Source organism: Schistocerca americana, chromosome 3, assembly GCF_021461395.2.
Source record: "Schistocerca americana isolate TAMUIC-IGC-003095 chromosome 3, iqSchAmer2.1, whole genome shotgun sequence".
NCBI lineage: Eukaryota > Metazoa > Arthropoda > Insecta > Orthoptera > Acrididae > Schistocerca > Schistocerca americana.
The window spans coordinates 907298697-907309195 of NC_060121.1; the positions used below are offsets into that span (position 1 = coordinate 907298697).

At 42.7% G+C, this 10499-nt stretch overlaps 1 protein-coding gene across 1 annotated transcript; it reads right to left on the reverse strand.

Moving 5' to 3' along the window:
- Positions 1-2167: 2167 nt before the first annotated feature.
- LOC124607102 (cuticle protein 16.5-like) lies at positions 2168-4566 on the reverse strand. Its single transcript, XM_047139298.1, has 2 exons — positions 4469-4566; positions 2168-2737 (listed from the first exon to the last, which is right to left on the reverse strand). The coding sequence occupies exons 1-2, from the start codon at positions 4478-4480 to the stop codon at positions 2309-2311; spliced, it is 441 nt and encodes a 146-aa protein (XP_046995254.1). The 5' UTR covers positions 4481-4566; the 3' UTR covers positions 2168-2308.
- Positions 4567-10499: the final 5933 nt, after the last annotated feature.

A 10499-nucleotide genomic window follows, 5' to 3' on the forward strand; every position in this document is an offset into this window, starting at 1 on the left:
GTTTCGTTGTGTCTGCAACAGTGTTCTGATCCGTTTTGAGTACCAACAAGGATCAGCTCCGTCGTTTGTTAATTTGTTTGGTATAAATCTCTCAGTTGCTGCTGACACTATTTCTTTGAATTCAAGCCACAGCTGGTCTACACTTATATTATTAATTTGGAAGGAATGCAGAATTTGTAGAAACTTTACGGTGCAGTTTCACAAATCAGCGAACTTGTCCATTACCTCAGTTTATACCCCAGGATTTTAATCCGTGTCTCATGTAACCAGCCAAGGATAAAAATTTAATGTTTCCCTATCTTTGATTGTTTAACTGAAACCATTACCTTCGAGTAGTTTACCTAGTAATCGCGCTGTTAAGCATGACAGGAATTCTTAAATGCACACACCAGGGTTTATCGCTGATTGGCTCTAAATTCTGCAATAGCTTTACAATAATACATCGCCGACCTTTTGTTACTTGGAAACTTTGCTCTGTTTCAAATCCCCTATGCCCCTCACTCTTAACTATCACTCTCCAGCCTGTATAGATCATAAAGAACACAGCACACCAACCTGAACATTGTGTTTAACTTCATCTAAATAAAATGTCTACCGTTATTAGCAAATATTCGTTTCACTGAGATGCAAAAATCATTCTCTATAATTGTGAGAGGCGTTTGTTAAGTAATGCAACCCATTGTTTTTCTCGGCCAGAGTCGGCTTAGAAAATTCGTAATTTTTTGTGTGTCACGGTGGTTTATTCCTGCTTCAACACCTGTAGTTTCGTGAGGTACCGGTAGCTGATGGCGCTAAACGCAGTCTTCGAAATGGCATCTGTAACGGAAGTGCGTTCCAGGCAGAGACCTGTCATTGAGTTTCCTGTGGCGGAAAACCAGAGCATTACAGATACTCATAGACACTTGAGGAACATCTACAGAACCGCGGCAGTGAACAAAATGACGGTGAGTCGTTCGGTGAAGCGTCTGTTATCATCACAACAAGACAGAGCAACCCTGTTCCATCTTCCGCCTGCCGACCGGCCACCCACAGACCTGGGAAATTTAAGAAACGACGTCAGCATGCTCGTTGCCACAAACATGCAAAGGAACGTCTTTTTCTCCATGACAACGCTAGGCCTCACACAGGTTTGCACATCCGAGAGGAGCTTACAAAATTTCACTGGGCTGTTCTTCCTCATCCACCTTACAGCCCCAGACCTCACACCTTCTGACTCCCATCTGTTTAGCCCAATGGAGGAGGCGCTCTATGGGAAGCAGTGCGTGGATACAGAAGTTACTGGAACTGCAAGATGTTGGCTATAAGGCCTTCTGTGGGCATACAGATCCTCCCAGTAAGGTGGTATAAGGCTGTCACGTTGAACGGAGATTATATTGAGTAATAGCGATTTTAGCCAAAATGTGGGAAATAGTATCGTGTATTGCTATCCTGAACAAAACCAACTTTTTTTCAGAAAAAATGTGTTACAATACTTACTGAATGGCCCTCTTATATTGATTACATCGTTATGCTTGCAGAATGTCACTTATACTGTGTATAAGGACGTTCGATTGATCGAGACTATATTTATTTGTATAAATTTGATACGTTACATTCAACACACTTACCGAATTCCATTCCGTTATGGGTCTAACAATGTCCACCTCCGAAGCTAAGTAATCTTTGTGTCTGCCTTGTGAGAAGACTCGCATTCAGTTCTTATCATAGGCGGGAATTGTTCGTTTCTGGGACAACTGGGACGTGGTGCACGCAACCGCCAAAGGCTAACTGCAGAGCTACATGAGTGGGTAGTAGCAGCTGCGTACTCTGTATCGGTAACAACACGAAGTAGAGTGATCTACTGATCCCGTTCACCTCACTATCGCATTCAAATCATGTTATTTAGCAAAGGGCGACACCGTGGCCGATTATCATGAAATCTTATGAGTCTGATCGTGTATTTTTGCTTATTGGGTAGAATAGCCACAAATTGGAAAACTGGAATCAAAGTGGTAGCCTATTGCTTTGTTGGCTGCAATGATTTCTGATTAGTACCAGCTTCCTCTGTGTGCCGGTTTAGGCCTTCACATTTTGCTAATTTCAACTGAACGTTCATACTTTGATTTTGTATGTGTGCTTCATTGCTGAATAACGTATAGAATGGTGTATCAAAACATGACAAGCAAAATTAATAAAAAAATCGGTTTATTTAGAAGAGATTTGTACAACAGTCAGTAATACAATAGCCTCTTGAGCGGCAAAGTAGTGCGAAGGCCTTGAACAATGGCACATTCTGGCAATCCAACAGAACAGCCTTGGTTGTGACAGGTTAACCGTGGTAAGCAGCCTTGGCAGCCAGGAAGGCAGCCCCAGGACCACCATAGACAGCGGGGGCGACGGCGGCGACGGCAGGGGCAGCTACTACAGCGGGGGCGGCATAGGCGCCGTAGGCGGCGGCGGAGGCGGCAGCGAGGGCGGCGCCATTGATGGCGGCGTCGCGGGCCCTCGTCTGGGCGACGGCGGCCAGGTGGGCGCCCCTGGCGGCGGCCACGTCAGGGGTGTCCAGGTTGTAGCCGCCGGGACCGACGACGATGTTGGCCGGGCCGTAGGCGGCAAGGCCGGGATGGATGCCGCCCACGTAGACGGGAGCGGGCTGGACGGCGGCAGCGAGGCCTGCGGCGTAGGCGGGGGCGGCGACGCCCGCCCCCAGGAAGCCGGGCTTGGCCAGGGCCACGGCCACGACAGCACTCAGGACGATCTGAAAGAAGACGGAGCTTCAGAGCACGTTAAGCACCTAGTTTCCCTGTGGAATTTCGCCGCCTCTGTTTCTTGTGTGCTGATTTCCATATGCGAAATAATTAATTTATAGTGTAAATAAGCTAAAAAATTGATGTATTATCATGGCAGTATCTGCTGCGTTTCCTTGTTATCACACGCAGCTGTTACATACAGAAAGTGTTACAGTTGCAACGACCGTTCGATGTGGGAGAGACAAATTCCAAGAGGATCCGTTGTACGAATTCTAAGGGAGTTTAATGAGTCTGTGAATATGGTAATTGACACCCAATTGAGAAACAAGTAGAGTCCGTCTGTCTGATACTTAAGGAAGTAGAGCTAAATAAATAAATTCTAAGAGTGAGCTAAGTCTCATCAAATTAATTCTCAGTGAGTGTAATAAGAGGATCCACAGGAAAGACGTTATGCATCAAGCTGAGAGATTTGGAAAAACAGGATCTACACTGAGACGAATTATCAGCCTATCTCCCTTGATGAAGAAAGCAGGAGGATATCTAAACTCCAGACTCAGGTAGCATTTATCGAGTCTGTCTATCTAATGTTTACTACCAGTCACTTTGAGTTTATAACGCACAGCATAAAATGTATTCTGGTGAGATAAGCAAAAAAACTGAGTGCACTGCAAAAGCTGTTCACAAACGAGATTAAAAGAGGGATTCGAAGTTAAGTAGTATTCGTAGAAGCTAGAAGAGAATAAAAGAAATAATGAAACTATAGCCATGCGCGTTTTGAAACCACAGGCTTTTTGCACGAAATGACAAATCAGCTATTAAGCAGTGCACGGTTTCCATACGAAGAGACATACTGTCCAAACCAATGCAGGTAAAGGCGGCAGAAGAAAAGAACGTAAAATCATATTGAGGTGAGGAACAAAATCGAAACAGGCAAGGATGCTGGACAAAATAAGCTGTTACCTCTTTGATGGCATTCGGATACACTGATCTAGGAATCCACAGGATCACAAACCAAGGTGGTCGGACGTCGCATAAATACTGGTTATTTTAAAATAACAGTGAATCGCTTATTCACTGCTTCCCTTCGATCGGAACGTTATAAACGAACTGTTCTTAATCTTGACTAAACAACGAAGAAACCAGAATAAGAACTACGCATATGTGAAAAAAAAGGTGATCTTCGTATATCCATAATTGAAATGGACCATTTGGGACGTCAGTTGTATTAAGGTGTTGGTTTTGTTGTGCGACTAGTTTCGATGTTGTTACAACATCATCTTCAGGCCCATACTTCTTGACTTCAAGCGTATGTGCCTAACACTAGTAGTGAGTGGTGAGATAGGCGTGTTCCATGCGGAAGGCAGATAGTAACTACCTGCCTTCCGCATGGAACACGCCTATCTCACCACTCCCAGATTGAGCAGGGACACTGAAAAATTGACAATATTTATAAGGATTCTACAACAGCATAAAGCTTTCAGCATGGAATTTTCACTCTTCTGCGGAGTATGAGCTGATATGAAACATCCGGGCAGATTAAAACCGTATGCTGAACCGAGACTCGAACTCAATACCTTTGCCTTTCACGGGAAGGTACCCCACTTCGACGTGCCAGCGAAACGCAAAGGCAAAGGTTCCGAGTTCGAGTCTCGATCCGGCACTCAGTTATAATCTGCCAGGAGGTTTCAGCACGAAGCATTGTCTTCGATCCTGCATTCCCGCATATCGCTCTCACTCACCAGAAGCTTCATGTTTGTCGACGTCTGCTGCTGCTGTTGCTGCTGCTGGACTGTGCTCTCCCTCCGCGGATGACCGCTATTTATACCGAGCTTCGCTATGGGCAGCGGCTCGTGAAAGTGGCGTGGTGCGGCGTCTGCGGTCGACCTTCCGCGGTGTCCTCTTTGGGCGTGTACTATTGGGTCGCCTAGGCTAGACAACCGGAGTGAAAGGCGTGCGTTGGCAAGCTCCGCACTAGCCGCGGACGCAACTCCCGGCCTGCGAAATACTCGTCTGGCTTCCGTCCACGCAAGCGGTGTGCAGTATCCAAATCGTGAGCGGCACTCAGTACGTGTGGTCCGTAAGCGATCTCCGGCGCGCAGTGCAGCTTCGGCGTTCGGGCTGCGACGTTTGGGTAGTGCTGTCGTCTTCGTCTATCAGTCGTTAATACTTAGTGCGTCATGTGTATTCTGTTACGAGAAACACCGTGTAACAACTTGCTTGCGCCACTCTGTGCCACCGAAAGGAATGGGGATGACACGAGTACCGGAGTAAGAGAGATGACGCAGCTCGGTGTTAACAGCGTCAATTTTCAGGTCCGGAAACGTCAAAATTATTAGAATATTCCGGGATACTGTGCTGTGGTCGAATAAGTTAGTTGTAGAAACGCAACATCACCTTATAGAGTGTTTGTTGCCTCTATGAAGCTCCAATACATACTCCAAATCGCTACTAATGTTGAGTTTCTCCACGGAACCCATTTTATCGCTTTATGATAACCAGGAATATGTTTTAAGTGTTAGCTTAATGTTTGGCTGTAGCGTTAGTATGTCTTGATACGATGTCACGCTGCAGCACGGGTTTCAGTGCTACCAATTTCCATTATTTTTACCATGATGAGTGCTCGTGAGGCACACATTGGAATACGGGGTTCGAGGATAGGCTTTGAAGCGTGGCCGTACCGGACGACAAGAACGTGTCAATCCAAACGCAGAGTACGGTTTCAGATTCGACTACTTGCCATAATGCACTAATCACGTGCCGCGGAGGAGTGTAAACCATCACAATTATCATCAAGGACTACATCATTCGTGGTCAGTTCTGACCTCTAGTCATCTCTTCCGCGGCACTCTCACGTGGAAGTCATCATAGCGAAATCGAGTGTCAGCCGTTACTAGTGAGTGCTATATTTTTCGTAATATTAAATAACTGGGAATTAGACACTTCCAGCTGTAGTAGAACAATTATTTGTATTAGACATGACTATCCGCTAACTTATAGAGTGCTAGTTAAGTAGTATAAGATCTTACAGTTTGGGATGTAGTTTAATTTCATACGGCGCTGGATACAACATTTAGTCCTAGCTATGACGTAGTTCATTTAATAGGTTCAAAGCTTTTAAAAGTCTCTACGAAACTTAAAAAAAATGTGTGTGAAATCTTATGGGACTTAACTGCTAAGGTCATCAGTCCCTAAGCGTACACACTACTTAACCTAAATCATCCTAAGGACAAACACACACACACACCCATGCCGGAGGGAGGACTCGAACCTCCGCCAGGATCAGCCGCACAGTCCATGACTGCAGCGCCTTAGACGGTTCGGCTAATCTAGAGCGGCTACTAAACTTAACTTATACAGTCATGTATCGTCTCGCGTAAGCATCTGCGATATCTGAATACACCTACGCCGCCATAACAATGAGGTGGGTATACACACCGCTTGCTACCTCTGTAGATACAAAAAAATCTTGTGCTTTCCAAAACTAATCATTTAATTTCAGTTGTAACGTACTGTGCTCATGACCAAGTCCTGTAGAAATTTCAAACATTTTTTCGATGTTGTAGCACTTGCTACAGCGTTGGAAATGTTGATCACTTCGTAACATGCGATGGTCCAGACTGAAATGATTGAACGATAAGATACTGTCGCAGACCAATTACAATACGAGTAAACGCAACAATTTAAGTGAACAGTGGTTAACTGAGACTAAATGTTGATTCGTGCACGCATGCCTCAAAGTGAGCGAGGATCCTCTCTTAAATGCCGTTCAATGTTTAATTTGTATGGTACGTAGGGCAACGGAGTATATATATGTAATATGCGAATGCACCACTTGTAATAACACAGGAGTGCTGTTATTACTCACCCCTCAATTTCCCCCCCCCCTCTTCCCCAAACACACACACTCACACATACACACACACACACACACACACACACACACACACACACACGCACACACATTTCTCGCGTGTAAACACGACCGTGCAGCAATCAGGTCAATTTCTTGAGAGCTTTTTGCCAGGTAATATTTAGAACACATAGTTTCAGATATAAAGTTAGTGGCATAAACATTCTATTAGGGTTTCGAATTAAGTAACATGTTATTAATCACTGTGAATTTTATGTGTACATAATATTCCTTGGAGTATGTAACTAGCTGTTACTCTAGCAGTCAGTACTGAATAACAAAACATTTATAAGAGGAAAGTATCTTTTATGCTGTTTCATCATTTGGAAGTAATTATGGTACATAAAGTGAGGGAGCTCTTTCAATTATTTATTTCACAAGAACTGAACATTGTACAAATGTCATACATACTGCATTTTGAAGAGAAACTCTGAAAGTTTTTTTTTGCAAACATTCGATACGCGAACCAAAAGTGACCCACGAGATGTCAATACGGTAATCGAATTGTTGCCATACCCACCCTAGCATGGCATCGTCAACTGTCGCAGTCGCTTCCCGTATTCTCTCCTGGAGCCCTGCTACATCACATGGTAGAGGCGGTACATACATCAGATCTTTAATGTGTCCCCAAAGAAAAAAGTCACACGGAGTGAGATCTGGCGGTCGGGGAGGCCCAGTTCATGAAACTGCTGTCTCCTTCTGTAGCACGGCCGATTCATCGATGCGGCAGCTCCGTGTTCAGGTACCCACGAACTTCACGATGAAAATGAGGTGGAGCCCCTTCCTGCTGAAAGATGAACGGAGAGTCCGACTGCATGTGAGGCATCAGCTATTGCTGCAACACGTCCAAGTAGGAATATCCAGTGACAGTACGCGCTCCACATTCACTTCACTCACACTGGGACGTCCGCTTCTCTTTGCCGGGCACAACCAACCCGTCGTAACGAATTTGTTGTGCCAGCGGTAAATGGCCGTCCTTGTTGGTGGCTTCTTACCGTACATCCGTTGAACAGCTGTAGCACACTTGTTTTTGTCGAACTCCAACACACAGAAAGCTCGCTCCGCACCTGAACTCGTTATGTTTGTGACTAGCGCTGGTTATCGGCAAAGTACCAACCTACGCTTAGTTGGTATACACGAAAACAACACTTTCAGGGTTTCTCTTAAAAATGAAATAGGTATGATATCTGTACAACGTTTGGTTCTTATCCAATAAATATACACCCTGTATATGGTCATTTACTACAAGGATCTACGTCTTAAATTTCATACACGTATGTATTTTCTGTATTGTTTCTCCGTGTCCATGAAGCCTACTAAGTATGGCACTCAGCTATACTTAACTCCAATCCATACGTGGCATACAGCAAACCTCTGCTTAACAGTATTGGCTAAAAACAGTCTTGGTTGCAATTTTTTTTTTTTATTTTTCAACTACGCGTTTCGCCTTATTTAGGAATCTTCAGGTTGATCTTAATTTGGTATTTCTTAAAACGATCCTTTAGACAGTGTAGCCAAAGGGCATCGTCGAATACATCAGGCCAACATCGCCTTCGTTAAACTCAGTAACTCAGTCACTCGCGTCCATCTAGAAAAGTTTTTACTGAGTTTAACGAAGGCGATGTTGGTCTGATGTATTCGACGATGCCCTTTGGATACAATGTTTAAAGGATCGATCTAAGAAATACCAAATTAATATCAACCGGAAGATGCCTAAATAAGGCGAAACGCGTAGTTGAAAAATAAAATAACTAAAATTGCAACCAAGACTGTTTTTAATCAATAATATACTTAACTCCTTATTCAGAGCGTTCTGGTAAAAAATAAAGATGAAATCAAGAGATTAGCCATAGTCTATAAAATCAGTAATATAGTATAGGTAAGAGTCATGAAGCTGCTATGAAGGACTCTTGTACATAATAAAATGTTGAAGGCTATATTTGAATATATGGGTTTCATCAGGAACACTTGAAGTGTGATTGAAGAGTAATGAAAATTCAACGTGCAGAACAGTAATGAAGACACTTATTAGTGAATGCAGCTAGCTAATACGAAAACACCACGCAGATCATTACTATGTATGATCAACTGCATATTAGTGGAAATACTGAAGCATTTTTGATTAAGTACAATAAACAAAGGGAATTGCAAAAAAGTCTATAGTAAAGTCATTGACACACAGAGACAATATTAAAGTGGAAACTAATTTGAGAATATTTGTTCATCAAATCGTCTATTCTAGGAATCTCATCTCTTAAGGAATTACTTCTGAGTCCGAATGCCCATTACAACAGGTCATACGTATCAGACTGATGCAGCCACTCGAAAGACTAGGTTCATGGATACGATAACAAGGCTATTATTCCACAGGGGAAGGAAAGTACTTATAATGAAAGAAATTTTTGCGATCGGCCCTGAACATCCTCTCAGAAGTCGCACTATCGATACTAAATTGTCTCTGTTTTAGGGAAAAAACGAGACATGTTTTCTAATGAATCAAACCTTAACAACACCTACTCATGTTTACTTAATTGTGATATTACCCTGTGTGATTAACTTCTGCTGTACGTTAACTGGGTTTAAGGGATCTGTGTTTCGTGTTATCAGAGTCTGGTGTGGATGACCTGGTGTCCATTTTTGTTATCCTATAGTGGTAGATTGCTTTTGGACTTCCCAGCGTCATAGTACATACAGCCTTCCTGCAAATCATTTTACTGAAGAAATTATTTTCTCAGTGTCTGTGGCCGACGTTCCCATTTTCCTCTTTCCACTCAAATCATCACTGATGACTGTAATATGACGTTTTGCTTTTCTTCATAGAATTGTTACTATAGCAGTTAAAGGCTAATTCCACATTGTGTCATCTTATTTGGTGCCACCGATCTCTGAGCCGTGTTCCATCACATTTTGTAACTGATACGTTCAGAACTGAAAATGAAACAACACGAAAAAATGTACGGTTGTAATACAAAACGGTTGTAAAGACGTTAAATAAGTACAGAAAATATTTTCGAGTCACATATTTGCCAATGATAGAAATTTAGTCATCACCTTCGACATTTTATTACTGGTCAAAGTTAACACCGGTACTAAAGACTCTTTGGAATAAAAATAGTAATTAATTATTACATACTGGTTGGTGCTCATTGATAAATCTCCTTTAGTTACATAGAGCGTCGTCTGGATGCAATTTCATATCACCTCCAGTCCATCCCATAATTTACAAAATTTTTTGTTAATCTAAACTCAACATCATTTTTTCGTTAGAATTCTAAATATCTTTACATATTACACATATAACTTACTAGAGGTCACTGTTGAAGCTTGCGAACAGACATATAATTTCAAACTTAAATATAAACAGATTTTACCCCCAATCATGTTATAAACGTGTTGCTGATACTACACAGACACATAGCGCTAATGTGGACATTAACATAACTAAAGAGACGGAAGACCCTTGCGAAAATTCTTCATGACTGTTATCATGAAGACCTTTCAGGCCGAGTTACTGACCAGTATAAGTTTCACTTCAGTAAATGAGGAAATCACATGATACGAGATGCCACCGCACGATATTGTAGCCGATCACGAACGTAATCGGTGCTGTAACTGTATCCATTCCACCAAGGTCGTGAAGTATACTCGTATTAAAGCTGTAGGGAGTTAGTAGACTCCAGGCACTACATTACGCCAAGACGTATTTTAACCAAATAGTGTTAAAGTTCTCGTATCCCCCTGTCAGCATATAAAGAAGCTCTTATAAAGTATCAGATTCTTTTACAATGTGTATCGCCAAGTGCTCAATTATTGGTTCTTGATAAACACAGCTTTAAAAATGTACCTTCGATAAGGTTAAG